General features: G+C 38.4%; 2 protein-coding genes across 5 annotated transcripts in view; both read right to left on the reverse strand.

Annotated features, from left to right (window-relative positions):
• znf711 (zinc finger protein 711) overlaps positions 1–11,841 on the reverse strand; it is a 555,809-nt gene extending 543,968 nt beyond the window's left edge. For 2 of the 3 annotated variants that reach the window (XR_013799705.1, XM_079630253.1), the window contains exons 1-8: positions 11,666–11,838; positions 10,249–10,334; positions 8,029–8,126; positions 6,872–7,303; positions 4,843–5,001; positions 2,522–2,659; positions 1,756–1,893; positions 642–773 (exon numbers count right to left, since the gene is read on the reverse strand). Coding sequence is in view for 1 of the 3 variants with exons in the window: in XM_079630253.1 (XP_079486379.1) it covers positions 642–773; positions 1,756–1,893; positions 2,522–2,659; positions 4,843–5,001; positions 6,872–7,303; positions 8,029–8,104 (1,075 nt within the window). In the remaining 2 variants the exon portion in view is untranslated. Of the gene's footprint in view, positions 1–641; positions 774–1,755; positions 1,894–2,521; positions 2,660–4,842; positions 5,002–6,871; positions 7,304–8,028; positions 8,127–10,248; positions 10,335–11,665 lie in introns of all 3 variants that reach the window. The other variant, XR_013799704.1, reaches the window with a different exon arrangement.
• Positions 11,842–12,044: 203 nt separating this feature from the next.
• The window catches only part of LOC307008564 (SLAIN motif-containing protein-like), a 37,358-nt gene continuing 30,264 nt past the window's right edge, over positions 12,045–19,138 (reverse strand). The window contains exons 7-9 of one of the 2 annotated variants that reach the window (XM_079631477.1): positions 18,637–18,777; positions 13,131–13,413; positions 12,045–13,061 (exon numbers count right to left, since the gene is read on the reverse strand). In XM_079631477.1, coding sequence (XP_079487603.1) covers positions 12,992–13,061; positions 13,131–13,413; positions 18,637–18,777 — 494 coding nt within the window. In that variant the 3' untranslated portion in view covers positions 12,045–12,991. The remainder of the gene's footprint in view (positions 13,062–13,130; positions 13,414–18,636; positions 18,778–19,138) is intronic. The other variant, XM_079631478.1, reaches the window with a different exon arrangement.

Below are 19,138 nucleotides of genomic sequence, written 5' to 3' on the forward strand. Positions count from 1 at the left end.
TACATACCTGCAAACTCAGAAGGTCTGAAAAAGGTGACACAATACAACCATTACAACATTTTCTTGTGTTAATAAATGTATAGTTGTTTTACCTCAAGAAAATGTTGTGTTTTTGAATTATTTTCTTCAAAAACTTCTTCACTGAACATAAAACAACCTTAATAAAGCTGATCTAGTGTTAATATAATTTGTTTTGTCTTTTGGCCTGGGCAAGCCTTTCAAGGGCCCGTTTTACTTTAGAATGTCTCTAAAATTTAAACCATTTACGTTACACGACAAAACCAATTGTGCTTACTAGGATCCTCGCCAAGATGGGCATTTTGACATCATTCTGTGTGTATTTGACCATTTAAGCGCAATGAAAATAACTCAATTCAGTACTTGTGGGTAAATATTAGGATTTTTATAAATCACTGGCTTTATAAAAATAAAAATAAACATTTAAAATGGCAAAAAAAGGGAAGACCAATAAAGCACAGACCTGCAACACACTCATTATACAGACAAATGAATATTAAAATAAGAGCGGAGGGGGAAAAACAAAGAGTTGAGGGCACATTGATGCGTTTTGAAAATGAAAATGTCTTTTGGGGTTTCATGACCCTTTAAAAACAGTTTCTGGCACAAGCAGAGGATCATACCTGTCTGGCACTGGCGCGTCTCTCCCCTCCTCTTCTTCTTGATCTTTTGCTTAAGAGCTCGGCTTGAGCTGATGCTGTCAGAGATCTGCAGGTAGGGAGTGCCTGCACCGTTCTTACTTTCTAGACTGCTTCCTGTAGGAAAGCCATGACTGGTAAGGTGTTTGCATCGGACATTTACACCCTATAAATGCACTAAAAGGAAAGGAGAATGTTTTTTATAAATGTTAAGGTAAGTTTTAAGGTAACAGCTGGCCAAAAATGAAAAATCTGCCATCGGTTTTTCGCAGGGTTGGGTTCACGAGCCCTTGGGTGTGAGTTGATTAAAAGCCAATAATTAATTAAAGGGTAACTAAACCCTGAAACAGCTTTTTTTAGTTAATGATCTGTAAGACTGGGGCTTTATTAGTGCTGTTCATTGATTCGAGTAAATGTTTTGACATTTGGGTATAAAGTGTTTTAATTCCACAATATATGGTGTAAAAATGTCTGAGTGCTGCCCTCTTCAGGTTGAACGGTGGCGACTGCAGTTGAATTTTCCTATTGGAAGTTGTGGTGCCGTGTGACGCATGATGGCTCTGCAAACGGCTCACTAGTCACGCCCCTACACGAGCTCGCACTGTGTATAATATTCGTGTCTCTAATATTATTTATAAATATTTTAAAATCCCTAAAATGACTGAATACAAGACTGTAACTGTAAACGATAACACCGTTGTTGATTTTTGCCCAAGGTTCGTCCCGCCGGTCTCCACTGTGCTCTGCCCATTTTTCCAGAGTTTTTCAGATATTGCCAGTGGGTGAGTTAGGCTCTGACCAGGGGTTTAGTTACCCTTTAAATAAAAATAAATAAGGCTGCACAGTTAATCGGAATAAAACTGAAATCGCCATATGGCTTTGTGCAAATATCGCAAAGATGGGGATTCGGCTGGCAGAAATGTTCTGGAGACCCTGAGCTAGCGTACGACTTCAGAAGACTTTAATATAGTCATAATTAGAGTCCAATACTAGAGTAGGATGGTAATGCTGTTCCGAATTCAGACAGAAGTTTCATTTTTGGGTGGACTATTAATTTAAAGCAATTTGTATCTCTGCCTGCAACAAAAAAGTGAAGGACCATAAGCAGTTGCCCAGGCCGCAGGAACAAAGCTCTTGTTAACTGGTGTGTCCTCCAGTTGCGCTTCTGCGATCCCAGCAGCCTCTTCCTCCCCAACAATGACCTCCATATACACCTGGTCAGTCATCTCCGAACAGTCTACAGTCAGGATAGAGTAAAACATAAGCACAGTTTTTGACATGCTGAAATCAGAAATTTTTAACATTTTCGTATTCGTTTTTTCTCATTCCTCATTTTTTAATGACGGACGAATGTTTCGGAAGCCGTGTGTAAACGTGATTGACACAACGTGAGGCCATATGTGACCCTGGACCACAAAACACATGGGTCAATTTTTGAAAGCTGAATAAATAAGCTTTCCATTGATGTATGGTTTATTAGAATAGGACAGTATTTGGCCGAGATAAAAACTATTTGAAGTTTTTATCTCGGAGATAAAAACTACTCAAGGAAACATTGAGAAAATCACCTTTAAAGTTGAGCATTTATGTTCACGATTGTGCTGCATTCACTCACAAAAATAAATGTTTTATATATTTATGATAGGAAATTTACCAAATATATTCATGGAACATGATCTTCACTTAATATCCTAATGATTTCTGGCATAACTCAATGTATAATAATTTAGACCCATACAATGTATTATTGGCTATTTCCACAAATACACCCGTGCGATTTATTTTTTAACGTGTGAATTTCGGATGAGGATTTCGGCCTCAGTGTGCAAGGACCTTAACTCTTCTTAAAAAGAGGGAGAACTCACTGATATCCTCGTCTCCATGACAGGCATCCTTCACAGCCATGTAGACCATCTTCTCTCTGGGCAGCCGGCCAGAGACCACTGGCTCCAGCACCGCGTGCCCATTGGGGAAATCACTTTCTGCTACCACCTCCGTGCTGCCTACAACACCATACAGACACGTTCATCTTACAGGGCATGAATGGAGAATCAAAATGTCCTTGACATTTACTCATGAGAAGTTACTCTACACTAGGGCTGCACGATTCATCAAATTTCTAATCGCGATTACGGTTGCCACGATTAGGTTTACGATCTTGTGTTTGTCTGAAAGAAGAATGTCATATACACCTAGGATTAGGGATGAAAATTATCGATTAATTCATTAATCATTAGTTGATTGACCTTATCGATTGATTAACGATTAACTGATAAGCGGCTATTTTCCTGAGAATTTAAATTTCTCACGGTTTTGTCTTTAACATAAAAAGCTAAATATTGCTTATATACTGAATAAAAATGCATGTTATATTGCTCAATTGATGTTTTATTGCATCCCTTGTTTAGGGATGTCGATTTTCACAAATTCCCATGATCGATGGATGAATGTTTTGATGTCATTGATTATTTAATTATCAAATATAAATGACTACTATACAACGCGTCTCCACCGCCGCCTCAGGTGCGTGCAGAGTGTGTGACGTGCTCTCCCTAAACACAGCACTGAACACGGCAACTAAACCCAATGCATTCACAACCATTTAAAGGATAATTCCGGTATTTAACACCTTGAGTCTATATTGTAGTTTGTTTTGGATGAACAAGAGTGGTGGACAACATTTTTTTGACAATGGTTCCTCTCTCGAGTTTTTGATTATAAAAGAATTGGCCATGGACCCATTTAACATTGGAGTCAATGGGCATGTCCGAAAATGTCATTAAAACAGCCAATAATGTTCGTTTACAAAACTGTGCAACTCACCGAGTGATTAGTGATGTTAGTTGATGTTCCAGAAACAAAAAGTGTTGCGAAATACAGTTTCTGTCGTGTTTTATTCGTCATTTTGTAAAATCCCATTGTTGAAAAAATAGTTCCACTATAGCAAAATAAACGGATTGGAATCATATATTGCGACGATATATTGTTTATAATCATCAACGAACACCACTAACCACTCTGTGAGTTTAACAGTTTTGTAAACGAACATTATTGGCTGTTTTAATGACATTTTCGGACATGCCCATTGACTCCAATGTTAAATGGGTCCATGGCCAATTCTTTTATAGTCAAAAACTCGAGAGAGGAACCATTGTCAAAAAAAATGTTGTCCACCACTCTTGTTCATCCAAAACAAACTACAATATAGACTCAAGGTGTTAAATACCGGAATTATCCTTTAATACAATAGTGTTCTCATGTTGTGAAATATGTCAGTCCCCGATTATTCAGTGTTATTATTAGTCGTGCATTTCTGTTTGAGCTGCGCGCGCTGAGCGAATAGCTAAACTTGAGCACCCTAGCGCGTTATTTAACTCAAAGAAATGCATCCTATATGAGATTAATCAGATATATTCAAAATAAACATAATATTACAAATTATTTCTGCACAAAATGACGCGAATGCACACGTGAATTTGAACTAAGTTACGTGCCATTCACTCAGAATGATCATGTTGTGGACGCGCTCTTCCTAGAGCAACGCGACACGGCAACTAAACTCAAATAATGCACAATGTTTTATTACAATATCGTTCTCTTTATAATGTTATGTAATATGACAGTCCGCCCAATACTCATTAGTCGTGCAGTGCCGTTTGAGCCGCGCGCGCTGGAGCTGATCACGCGCACTACAGCGTTCATTCAAGGGATGCATCCAATATAAGATAAATCAGATATAGATAGGCATACACAAAATAAACACAATATTACACCTTACATTTGCACAAAACAAAGGCTGCGAATGAACACACAAACTTAGTCATAATGAAGGTGTAAAATGGTCCCAAACAAAACACGCTCGCTTTGTTTCGCGGTTGAGCAGCGCGCACGCGCATGAACCTGCTTAACCGATGATCGAGAAGTTGTATCGATTAAATGTATTATCGACAATTAATCGATCGTCGATTAATCGTTGACATCCCTACCTAGGATGGCTTGAGAGTGAGTAAATAATGAGCTAATTTTCATTTTTGTGTGAATTAACCCTTTAAGGCCTGCACTTTTAATTCCCATAGTGCAATATATTGTATTGTTTTCTGAATAACAAGGCAACGCCTCTCAATAACAGTGAGAGTATGAGTAGTAGCAATCGGCTCGTGGTAAATATCTGAAATGTGTTCCTTACCGATTTCCACATCTTCATCTCCATCGGCCTTAAAGATGTAAACTTTGATGACCTCAGAGCTGAACTCGTCCTCTTTCGAGCCGTCGTCATCTTGGCCCACATCTGCACTGATCTTTAAAGACGCGTCTCCAATGTCTAGCTTTTCTCCAACCTCATCCACTGCAAAGAAGCCAAACATCAAACATTGCTCTGGATCCAATCAATCCAATAGGGCTGGGACAATAAATCAATGCATCGAGATTCGTGAATCGATTTCAATATTTTCCAAATGCATCGCCATTCTCTCTCGAATCGATTCTGAGCTTAGTTTTTAAGATGGCGCTGTAAGATAGTTTTTAACCGCACACACTCAAATGCTCATGAAGAAGAGCGCTCGTGTGTTCGGCTGAGTCTGAGAATGTACTTGCACCTCAGAGCGCTTGACGTGAGATTAATGTAAACTGCCCACGGCAAACTATGGGCTTTAACTCCGAACTTCGTTATTTATTTGAATATAATTTGAATATTTAAAAAAAATAATGATATTCGAACAAATATTAGGCAGCCTTTAATATTCTAACCTGTTGTGGGCATTATTTTGTGTAAATGTGTTTGCTTGTAAACGTTGTTTTTAATTCAGATTCCGGGGCTTTTTCACGCCTGAAGTTGTGAATCGCGAGCTCATTTGCAAGGCTAGTATTGGTCATCTGGCCTCCTCTAAGCAGTGTTGGGGAAAGTTACTTTTAAAAGTAATGCATTACAATATTGTGTTACTCCCTTAAAAAGTAACTAATTGCAGTACTTAAGTTACTTTTTTAGAAAAGTAATGTGTTACGTTACTTTTGCGTTACTTTTTTTCCCACCTGAGCTGGGCTTGTTTTTTTACACAAAAGTTCTATTTGTGGGCAACTGTAAAGACCCTTTCACACCAAAAGTGAAATAATAATCCTCAGGCTGAAGGACATGTGTACAGTAGAGGAAAGCAAACAAGCAAACCTTTCTATCTATCTATAGTCATTTTTGTTTATTTAACTGAATCATCGAAGGTCAGAAGCAAGTACATTGGTCAATAAAGTGAGATTAAATGCATAAACATTTATGTTTTATTTAACATATTTAGTTATTGGAGGTTTGCATGGTATTCTGATTCTGCATTTCGCCTCTGCACTTTGATTTGTCTCAACATGAGGACAGGAGAGCTGTTAGTCAATAAATGGGAAAACAAAGTAACTTGCGTTACTTATTTGAAAAAGAAACTCAGATATTTTGTTGTAAATTTTAGAAGTAATGTGTTACTTTACTAGTTACTTGAAAAAGTAATCTGATTACGTAACTCAAGTTACTTGTAATGCATTTCCCCAACACTGTGCCTGTAGGTGACGTTAGTGTTTACCGCCTATTTTGTATAACAAAAACAATGGCCGCGATTTTTTTATTTTTGATTAGAACAGTGGATTAAACCTGTGGAAAGCATACGGTTTGTGTTTAATCCAGTTACTGTTTGTGACTTAATATATATATATATTTTTAAAAAAATTGTGACGGTGTTTTTCTTCTGAAAACATCATTGCCTGCCCATTGACATTGACTGATACACTGCCCTCTGGTGGACAAAAGATATACAATTTAAGTTTGATACCAATAGATGAAGGCATTTAATGGTCAAAATATTATTAATAAATGTTCGAATATATTCGAATATTAATAAACAAACGAACTTCGAATATGATTTTTGGGCAAAAGTCAAAGCCCTACTGCAAACACCCTTTGTACTTCGCTTCAACCTTTTCAAACTTTATGAATGATTATTTTATAGTAGGTTCAAGTGTGTAAGTGTGTGTAAGGCATTGGAAGCCAGCAGAGTACGGCTGTTTCTAAAGCACACAGTGTCATCCGAGGTTAAAAACTAAGCTCAGAATCGATTCGAGAGAGAATTGCGATGTATTCGGAAAATCTCTGAATAAATCCGGAATAATTTCTCGATTCACGATGCATCGATTTATTGTCCCAGCCCTACAATCCAAGTGGGCATGAAACAGCAAAAACTCACAGGAAATCATGAGGTAGTCCTCTGAAGTGCTCTTCACATCCTCCTCATCGTCCACCTTAATAGAGACGTCAGACGGCATGGAGTCATGTGACTGTATGACCGTCTCCGAGTCCGACACCATGACCTCTGCAGACACCAGGTCGTGATCCAGCGGACTCTGGTCGTGAGGTGACATGAGGTCCGCCACGAACACCTGATCAGGCTCCGTCTCCAGAGCCTCTTGGATGGCCACCTCGGCCCCCAGCATGGACTCGGACAGGATCACTCCCTCGGTGGTGATGACGTCCTCGTGACAGATGTCCGGCCCTTCCACCACTTCAGCTTCGAGGTCGGTCTCCAGCATGATGCCCTCATCCGAGATCATCACGGCCTCCGGCACCGACACCACGATGTGATCGCCGTCGATGTGGGCCATGCCACCCATCCCTGCAACTGCACGAGAGAGTCGCACAGCAAACGTGTTTACAGAACTGACAAAGGATGTAATGCGGTGGTTTAGAAATACTGTTCATTTGTTTTTCATTAAAGGGATGTTCACCCACAAAAATGCAAAGTCTCATGGGTTTGGAAAGGCATGCGAGTGATTCCTGTGAGGTTATCGTTTTATTTATGTGGACTTCATTATCATGGGATTACAACTTTACACTTTTTTTTTTTTTTTTATCTTAACTATAATAACAATTTATTATAGTTACGATTTAAAAAAAAAATATATATATATATATATATATGGGGAAATTTAGACATTACAGCAGCATTAATTAACAAGACAAAAACAAATACTACACTTAAGACAAAAACATTATTGCAATTCTGAAGATAAATGATGTTAGGGAGACCAAAAAACATAACAGATATATCATTAAATCGAAATGAAAAAAGGGGAATAAATAAATATCTTAATATAAGTTTATAGGTAAATATACTCTCCTAAAAAAACGAGTTATTATTTTGGGTGTACAAACTACATTGTTAAAAGCGCTATATAAATGAAGATGAGGTGTAAAAACACTCAGTATTATTCACATACATCAAAATTTAACCAGAAGTCATTGGAGGAGTAAGACCTCTGTAAAATGATCAGTCAATGTCATAACCTAAAATGAGCCAAACATCAGGCAATTATTTGACTCATTATTTTAATCGTGGTTCCTTACCAAAATCTGGCATTATCATTGTATGCGGCATTTTCAAATCCTTGTGAAGCTCCAGGATCCCTCCACCGTGATCCATTATCTGTGATGTTTCCACTATACTGTAAAAGTGAAAACATTACAAAAAAAAAAGGACTGCTATATGAGGAACGTGAAGAAAATATTAATAATCACATGAAATTATGGCTGCCCCCGACTAAAGATTTTTCTAGTCGACAAGTCGTCATTAATTTGAGCCATTAGTCGACTAATCACGTTTATAATCATTTAATTACTTAAATATATACAGAGGAGAATACTAAACCATAATGAGCGTTTAAAATATATAGGTGTAATATAGCCTGGCTATACCGCACTCGAGCGCACACACAAAGCTTTCCGCAAAGCACCGGCAAAAGTAATAATTATGAATGAGTCTGAAAAAATAGCAAGGAGACATTTGAATTATTTATTAGTAAACCAGTGTTTTCCGAGTCAGTGTCGGCTGCAAAGATGAAGTTGATAAAGCTGACTCGTCGTCTCTGAAGTAGCCTATAGTGGACACGACTTTTGCTACTTAAAGGTACAAAATGCAAGATGTTTTGCCGCTAGAGGCGCTACATTCCAGACGACAACAGCGGCGGAGCTTGATGACGATGTGAAGGAGCGTGGAATGATGGGAACTGTCGTTTTTAACTCCACCGTGGATGTAAATCAGTCAGACGGGAATCGAAAAATCATGTTCATGGATGAGGTACAGTTCTATTTTTATAAATGTTGCGTTTAATGACATGCTTTAATTTCATTAAAATGAATTAACCGCAAGAAAAGTAAGGTTTAATACTAAATTGGTTCTCATAGATACAACTACAACTTCCGCATTTGTCCAGGACTCCACGCAGTGCGAGCGGAAACCGAGGGTGACGCGGATATGACGCCACTGACTGGCGACGCCCAGCTCACACGACCCGTTTCCTCGGTTAAAATCACAATTTTCTCACGATTTAAAAATAGTTGGAAACATTTGGGATATTGTAAGTAATCAACTTAATATATTTATAATACTGGCCTTGTGATTTGGGGATATTTTAATGCAAAAATCTTACATATTGTACAGGTGTTTTTTAAATGGTAAGCCATTATGAGGTCGATGGATGAAAGGCGAACGTTTGGATTTCCTGCAAGACACACTGTAGACAAGGACCCGCCGTTAAAGGGTTAGTTCACCCAAAAATGAAAATAATGTCATTAATGACTCACCCTCATGTCGTTCTAAGCCCGTAAGACCTCCGTTCATCTTCGGGACACAGTTTAAGATATTTTAGATTTAGTCCGAGAGCTTTCTGTCCGTCCATTGAAAATGTATGAACGGTATACTGTCCATGTCCAGAAAGGAAATAAAAACATCATCACAGTAGTCCATGTGACATCAGTGGGTTAGTTAGAAGTTTTTGAAGCATCGAAAATACATTTTTGTCCAAAAATAACAAAAACTACGACTTTATTCAGCATTGTATTCTCTTCCGGGTCTGTTGTCAATCTGCGTTCACGACTCCGCAGTGACGCTGCTGACGTAAGACACTGATGATGTGTTATCCGGTGCGCCCGAGCTTCGTTTACAGTCTGAAGGAGACACACGATGTAAACAAAACAATCCTCGCAAACATGTCTAAGGATTTCGACACAGAGGAAGACTTGCATTTTTTTACCCATCCATATTTATTTGAACCCGAATACTACACAGACGAGATAACACGTCAGCAGCGTCACTGCGGAGTCGTGACTACTTTGATGATGTCTTTATTACCTTTCTGGACATGGACAGTATACCGTCATACATTTTCAATGGAGGGACAGAAAGCTCTCGGACTAAATCTAAAATATCTTAAACTGTGTTCCGAAGATGAACGGAGGTCTTACGGGCTTGGAACGACATGAGGGTGAGTCATTAATGACATTATTTTCATTTTTGGGTGAACTAACCCTTTAAGTTTATGTCCCTCACATAAACTTAAAGGGTTAGTTCACCCAAAAATGAAAATAATGTATCACTGACTAATAAAATTCTGGTTGACTAAGCCTCTTCTTGTCGAATATTAGGGGGCAGCCCTACACAAAATTACAGAAAAATAAATCCAACACTGAATTCATATCAATACTTGTTAAACAACAATTTTTCAAAAAGGTTTTCTTTTCGAATCACAAGCAAGCGGCACTGTGAGTGAAAACTGCTATTTAACAAACCTTCACATTTGACAGTAGTTCCCTTCACATAAAAGTGTCACAAATATTAAGAAATACTGTGAATCTGGCATCTGGGAGGAAAGTGTCTGAAAGAAACAGAAGAGACAATGAAATTAAATGCTTATAACATTTATATAATTATTTTTTTATAATAACTTATAACTACAAATTCTTGTTTCCAAATATAAAAAGTGGAGAAAACAAAATATCCTAAAACATAAAACAAAGAATTCAAGCACAGTAGCAAAATAAAACGATTTATAAACATATACACTGTGTTTATCACTCAGAGTTCACATTGCATTCATTTCTTAACATTATAATAACAACCTTAATAACATATATATATATACCGGTGTGTGTGTGTGTGTGTGTGTGTGTGTATATATATATATATATATATATATATATATATATATATATATATATATATATATATATATATATATATATATATATAAAACGCATAAGTGATTGATTATAATAAATTAATTATAACTGGTTAATATTACATTTACTAATACTTCATTAGTAATTACAACGTAATTAGCATACAAATTATGTGAGGGGGTTTCCAACATGACGTCATATCTCTATTTATAATGGGGGGGGGGATATTGAGTAACTGTTACTATATGTTTGTCCCTAAAAAGAGTGCCAGAAGTAAAACGCCTTATTTTTAAATGAATGTCTGAAAATGTGCGAAATCGTTGTCAGCGCTACGCTCATGACAGTGATTATGATGTTTTTTTTACAGTCTATGTTATGATGGCGTAATCTGAACCTACTATGACAAAGGTGGACTCATTAATATTAATTCCGTCACGTGACTGCAACAACCAGTGCCGTTACCACGTGACTCTGCTACACTCGTGAGATGAGCCTTCGCCATAGTAGGCTTAGTAATTGAGCGTACTGGTCCATGTGACAGTTCAAGCGAAACAAAGTTTGGATTGTTGCATTGACTCGATACAGTTAAAACCCCTTTACAAAATACAACGTTTCGAAATTCACTTTAATATTCCAGGAGAATTCGGTTCTTTACGTAGATAACAGTTTGCGCAAATGCAGCCGCGTTACTGCGCCATCTTGCCCTCCGCCATTACACCACATGCTAAACGGCTAATAGCATTAGCTAACGAATATGTCAACATGTATTTGAGTACAACACAACCAGAAGTATCACAAAAACGTGCAACCCAGACGCATTTTCTCCATTTACTTCGTATATGACTGGTTAATGCGTCAAAAGCGAGACGCACGAGCGTTATTTTCGCTAGTTTTGCGTAGGCTCCGGCTAGCAGGAGCGCGCGCTGGGCGCTTCCTCGCGCTTGAATACAACACCAGGCCCACGCAGGCCGACTGGGCCGACGGCCACCGTTTCATACACACGCTGCACAAATACAGAACGCTTTACCTACTCCGCGACTGCCTTCAGAGCGTTGATGAGTTTCCGATCCCCTCGAAATTGTCGTAATTTATTATAGTTAATTTTCCAACGGTAGCACTACTGCGGCCTGTACATTTGAGGATCCTCGAACGCTCTTTCCCAGGCCTGAGGCCTGAGCCAATCACGCTGCTCGATTCGTCGCCTCCGCCAATCAGATTGCTCGTTTCTAAGCCTCGGCCAATCAGAATGTTCGTTGACAACAGCGGCGGGTGGGCACGGCACCCTTTACGTCACCTCATACGACAGCATTGCGCTATCTACCTAAATAAGTTACGGTGCAAGTGGCGTTATGGTGTAATGAATTAAAGATGTGCTTTCACACACTTGCGCTATCCTCCTCTCCTATGTACGTTTGCACGCTCAAACAACACAACGCATACACTGTACATGTATTTTGGTTGGTTTTGATAACATTAAAACATGTAGTTTGTAATGTGTTAGTGTTTTAGACTGAATAAAATTGCTCTTCGTTTAGTTTTATTGCTGAAATTGATTTATTGATTTTCTGAGGCACTCCATTATCATTGCATACCCAGATATCTCCAATTTAACTGGCTTAGTGCATATTAAAACCTAGACTACACAGACATCAAAACTCAGACTCAAACCTCCAGATGGAGTGAAAGTGTAGTAACTTCAGCTACACACACTCTGAATTAAGAAACAGTGTTGCAGTAGTAATTAATGTACCTTGGCACATTGATGTGATCTCAATAAAAATAAAAAAAAAATGTAAATTTTCTTCTCCTTCAAGATACATTTTTGAGAACACTTTTCTTCTATATTGCTCTGTTAAGTCTTGTCGATACAAAACAGACAAATTTCTTGCTTTACAGAAAACAACTATTCCTTCATAACATTACAAAATTATCACACTTGTTTTTTTTCCCCCCACAGATAAATCATATATCTTTCATTTCTAAAAAAAATAGATAAACATGCAAAAATCAACACCAGGTTATTCCACAGCATCTAGGAATTAAATTCCACACGTTGTTTCACAAAAACTACATGTATTACAAGACACAAACCTTTTTCATTATTCAAGTTCTCTCAGTTTTGCAAACCTCCCAATTCATGAAATTAAAAGCACATTGATGTTTTTCAAAAAAAAAAAAAAGAAAGCAAATATTACAGTGTCTGTCAGATCCACCGTTCCTCCACAGTTGCTCTTATCATTGAGACTCTGGATTCGTTCACACTCTTGTTTTAGGGCCTCGGTGTTGGTTTTTAGGCAGTGTTGCCGGGTTGGATTTCACCGTGAGGACGACAGGTGGAGTTCAGCTCAGGGCTTCAGTAACAACCATCTTTCCAGGATTCGTCAGTGAAGGGAGCACCGGGTTTGGTCATCCCCAGGGATCTGCTATAGAGGGAAATAAGCTAAATAACCTCAACTCCAAATAAGTAGTGTGTTTAGCTGATTGCGAGTTACCTTCTGGGTGTCTGTGGGAGTCTGCCTCTGGAAGAAGGTGATGTTGGGGTCATGCCTCTTCCGGGTGTTTGTCTGCTTACAGCAGCGCCCCTGGAGCCCGAGTATGACGCCCCGTTGCTGGGACCCGGGGACTGAACCCTCCTCATCCCTCCCTGGGCCCCTGGAGGCCCTTTGGCATGCTGCCGCACCCCCGTCATGGAGCCCACGGGCCCGAGCGCCTTCATGGGAGCCCGCAGATAGAGCGGGGACTGGCCGTCGCCCCTCATCCGTGCAGATGATGCACCTGCAAGAGCACCCAACCACAGACACTCGTGTAATATCCTCATACATGTGATTAATGCTGCAATTTCACCAGCAGAACGTCAACTTAACAGAAAGTGTACGAAAGCCTTTCACACTGACAAAAAAGACACTCGCGGGAGACACCAAGTATGAGGACTATGGAAGAAAATGAATGGCAAATGTTTTTGATACAAAAAATGCATTCATTGAAAAAAATATACATAACATTATCCATACTTGCATTTTAATTAGTGCTGGGCAACAATTAATCTCATCCAAAATAAAAGTTTGTGTTTACATAATATATGTGTGTGTACCATGTAGAATCATTTTGTATATATAAACACACGCACACACACACACACGCATGTATATATTTAAGAAAAAATGTGTATAAAACATGTATAAAATATAAATTAGGTATAAATATATATAGACAGAATATATATTGCAAATATTTCTTAAATATATCCATGCATATGTGTGTATTTATATATACAAAATATAATATCCAGTACACACACATATAATGTAAACACAAACTTATATATAATATAATATATATTATATATATTAGTGCAAGGCAACGATTAATCACATCCAAACTAAAAGTTTGTGTTTACATTATATGTGTGTGTACTGTGTATAATTATTTTGTATATATAAATACACACATATGCGTATATTGCATATATTTAAGAAATATTTGCATGTATATTCAGTATATTTATACATACCGTAATGTTTATATCATGTTTATATCAAACTTTTATTAAATATATAAATGCATATGTGTGTATGTATATATACAAAATAATTATAAACAGTACACACACACACATAATGTAAACACAAACTTTTATTTTGGATGTGATTAATTTTGCCCTGGACTAATTTTAATGCATTGTATTTTTAGGGCTTGAAATTCAACATGGTCGTATATTTGTTAATATTTCAATTCAAAATATTCCAAACTCATTTTCAGTGTTAAAATTTTAATTATCCATATTCACTTTTCAGATTTCACTTCCAAAATATGAGGTCTGTTTAAAAACACAACCTATTATATTCGACAGGGAATTCTCAATCTATTTAATTTCGTTTTACAAATTTGCTTCCACAAATTTAGCGGTTCAAATTTGACAGAAAATTAAAATTCAACAGGTTTTAAAATGCATGTACAAACAAAATAAAATCTGCATAAATCGTCGTTCATCTTAAATATGTGCGCTATGTGAACAAGTGCATTAACTCCCACACATTAACTTGTGTGTGTGCCAGACATGGCCGACGTGTGTGATATTCCAGGAATTCAGAAACATAATGAATTAATTTCAGTGATGCAATTATCACAAAACAGTTATTATGCGGCTCGTTAGCACATATTATAATATGAATGCACTGGACAATAAGTAGATATGATTATCTATTCATCACAATATTGGATTACTTTAATCACTGGTTTAATTACTTGATTTGCATGCAATTCAGTGGACCTACTCCTTTTTAAATCCTGATTTGCTCATCGCTTTTGATGAAAACCTAGGAATTTAGGATCCATTAGTATGTGTGTTTCATGAATGAGGACCTGGGCCCGGAGTCGGAGGGAAAAGTTGAGCAGAAGATGTCTGGGTGGGGGCGAAATACTCAAGCTGGATGCCATCTGATGAAGCAAGACATCTGTCCAAGACAACAGTCTCAAAGGGAGAGACTGGAGAAGCCAAAAACCTTGGGCGACCTCCAGGAAAGACTGGCGTGTGTAAAAGATCTTGTTTACCACACACACACACACACGCACGCACGCACGCACACACAAAAGAGTGCACCAAATCAAGCTAGGACGCATGGTAACAAGAATAGCTCCAGGATATCCCGAGAGAGGGACAGGATGAAACACTCAACACAAGATGGACTCTTTCGGGTGTGGGGGTTGGAAGTTAATTTAATTATGAAATTACTTTTGTTTCACATCTATAAGTGCAGTTACTAATAATATTACAGGTTAGGTTATTGGAAATTTGACAGCTGGAATTCAGTTGCCAATAAAATCAAATGTACTTTTATTAACATGCAAAAAACTTTTTTTAAATAGGGGAAATTTAAATATACTGTAAAAGAACAAATGGTACATTTAATAAAAGTAGAACATAGTATTATGTATTACACAAACAAAGAAGCGCTCTTTACTTGCTCTCTGTGTAATTCAGTTACAATTTTGAGAAAAGATTTTGTTTTTCATGAGACTTCCTACTTTTGTCCATATATTAGGGAGTGGAAAGTGCTAGCAAGTCAACAAGTGCTCTTCTGCCGCCATCTACTGGTTACAGTGGTAATTTATAGTGGTCTTTTTTATATATATATAAATAAAGGTGTTTGTTTGCCACATAGTGCTAGTTTTCCTTCTTTAAAGGAGTTAGTTTTCCTTTCTCTTCAAACTTCTAATTGAAAAATCATCACATTAAAAATAACATTAAAATTGGATCATATTTAGAGCTGTGAAGTGCTGGAAAAAGTGTGAAGCACTTGAAAGCTGCTTCAAATTCACTCTCAAAAGGTTGTACGATCCCTGAACTGAATAATGTAAAAAACATTAGACTATTTCAGCCACAATCCCACGATTAGTTCAGTTTGCGCTGCTACATTAAATCCACGGTGAATGTTGGTGATTTGAGGACTGAAAAGCCTTCTGTAACTTGTTCGTTCCTGGCACAATGTTTTGCTCCAATTGATCTGCGCACAATTTCTCACTGGATCTCGCAGGGCTGTGTGTTTAGTAATGGTGTCGCGTGCTCGAGATCGGCCCGCGAGTAAACCTGTTCTGAGCTGATAAACGGTCCACGCACTTCAAACAATTAGCGCGGTTTCGTTCCACTTTCGATTTGTTTGCTGTTTGATGCTTCTCATATGCAACAGAAATGGCAGCTCTTATCAGTTGGGCAACGTGGTGGTGTCACCAGTGCGACCTCTTAACAACATTTTGTCGCACTAGCAGGAAAAAAGGTCACAAAATGTGACCATTTGGTCACCAGGCGCATTTCCATTACAGATTTGCGCAAAACTTTCGCGATTTTTTTCTAAATGCCGACAAAAAAAAACGAATTGCGAAATGACAGCGTTTCCATTAACCGATGTTATGCAACTAAAACTTTATTTTTTCATCTCGCGATAAGTTATTCCAACAATCATGGCAACGGATGTTGGTAGGTTTACGTATATCCCAGCCACCCAGCCATTATTATTAATGGAAGGAGACGTAGGCGTGTTATCCAATCATTAATGGCAAGGAAAGTCTCTTATACTTGTGAGTGTTTCTCCCTCATATCTGCCCCGAGGTCTTGATTGTGGCATTTCTTTGAGGTTTAGAATCCAGTATTCCTGTAATTATTTTGTCTTTTATGAATTTAATAAAGAACTCGGTCTCGTATTCTGTCCAAACACACCGCGTCATCGACGTCAGCTGACCTGTAAATGCGCAAAAACTGTTACCATTGCAGTTTTGCAAATATTTATTTTTCGAATTGCCTGAAAAACCACCTCATTTGAGCATAAATTATTATTATTATTTTTTTTGTGTACACCTTTGAGTTTTTGTGAAATTGACGTGTTTCCATTGGGCGTATTTTCAATTCGCAATTTAAATTTGCGTAATTTGAAGGGTAATGGAAACGCGGCCACAGTTTGGAGTCCTGCAGGGTCTAAATCGTGTGTAAATTGACATCGCAATGGCAGTTGTCTGGCCTTGTTGTTGGTTCTAAACCAAACTCCCAAAGGACATGAGTTGGCTGTAGGTCGAAACTACCCACATTCATGTCACATTACTCTTCGTAATTGGATGATGAAATTAAACTGCACCTATAGCTGGGTAGTAGAAAAGTGCTGCAGGGATGGCGTATTTTATAGTTCGCATTTTAGCACTTCCCGTTCCATTGTCAGGAAGTCAAGGGGTTTTTGGTTAAATGCCTGAAATAAGGTCTGTGGTAAACACAAGCTCAATATATTTTCACGTTTTATTCTAAAGCATAAAATACATCAGTAAAAACCCCTCGTGATTTTATTAACCCTTTTACCCGTCTTGAAAATGCAGTTGGCTAACTGGGACTACAGAGCTTGTCGGGGACATTAAACGTCATCAGCCTAACAGGTAAACTCATCTACTCGCTAGTTCGCTATAATCACGCTCTAGCAAATTATTCTGACTAACTTTTAGGGAAAATGTTTTTTTTTTTTTTTACATAGAGACTTAAACATCACCATCACTAAACTTCCAACAATGCTTTAAGTCATGTGACGTGTTCTAGGTAATCTATAGCCCACGTTTAGCTTTTGACTTCTGCCGATTGAATTTAAGCTTCAAGATTCATAAAAGTGATGTTCAGTTGTGAAGATCATCATATTGACAAAACGTATAATCATAAACCTTTGTTGGTCACAGGGCCTTTTCAAATGTGACCCTGGACCACAAAAGCAGTCACATGGGTCATTTTTTGCTGACCCTTTTAAGCTGAATAAATAACCTTTCCATTGATGTATGGTTTGTTAGGATAGGAACATATTTGGCCGAGATACAACTATATGAAAATCTGGAATCTGAGGGTAAAAAAATATCGAAACATTGAGAAAATCTCCTTTAAAGTTGTGCATTTATGTTCACGATTGTGCTGCATTCACTCACAAAAATAAATGTTTTATATATTTACGGTGGGAAATGTACAAAATATCTTCATGTAACATGATCTTTACTTAACATCCTAATGATTTCTGGCATAAAAGAAAAATAGATCATTTTGACCCATATAATGTATTGTTGGCTATTGCCACAGATATACCCGAGCGACTGTGACTGTTTTTTTGATCCTGGGTCACAAATAGTTTTTTTGTCAAGGGATCAAGGCTGATACTAACTTCCAGGTTGTCCAACACAGATACATCATCCCTGGACATCAAAGGATGTGCTATAGTGGCTCAAAGTGCCCGTACAGGAGCAACAGGTTTGAAGAGCAGGAATAATGGGTGATGGGTGAGGGGTGAGGGGAGGAGAAACGGGACCAATAGTGCATTGTTAGTTCAACAATGGTTCAGAGTCAAGGAGTGTTCATACAGAAACCAGACACACACCCGTACAACTCAACTTCCATTCATCTCACCACCTATCATCATCATCACACGGCTGTCCCTGAGGAACAGGGATCGGGGTGAAGGAGAAGCAGAGGAGCGGGGTACCAACCTGTCGGGGAGTGGGGCAGACGGGACGTGCGGTTGCCTGAGCTCTGTAAGTTAGCCTCCATGCTGCGGCTGTTTCTGACTGCCTCCAGGGAGTGCAGGCTGGTGCGCGGGGTCAGGTTAGGCATGCTGTGCCTGAGCTCCTCTGAAAACCACACACACAGCCTGCTCAACACACTACCCGCCCATTGAGAACATCTAGGCAAGGAACACATGCAGGTGCAATGCTGATCAGCCAGTCAATAATATTTAAGGGGTTGAACCATGCGGTGTTTTCCCTGATGTCCACTTATATTAGTTTATCATGACCACTTTCATGATAAACCCTCTGGATAAAGACTTGATCCTAAGGGTCAGGTCAGCGCCTTTAAGACCTCAGAACGCCTCTTTATCACTTTAGGGTCTTTCGCACCGGATAGTTATAGGAATGAGCCAATCAGGGTGGTTCCCGAGAACTAATGTTCCCTAGGAACGTTTTCCTGGTTGCATTCGCACCGCCAGTATGA

The sequence above is a fragment of the Phoxinus phoxinus genome, assembly GCF_949152265.1.
Source record: "Phoxinus phoxinus genome assembly, chromosome: 12".
In the NCBI taxonomy this organism is placed as follows: Eukaryota; Metazoa; Chordata; class Actinopteri; order Cypriniformes; family Leuciscidae; genus Phoxinus; species Phoxinus phoxinus.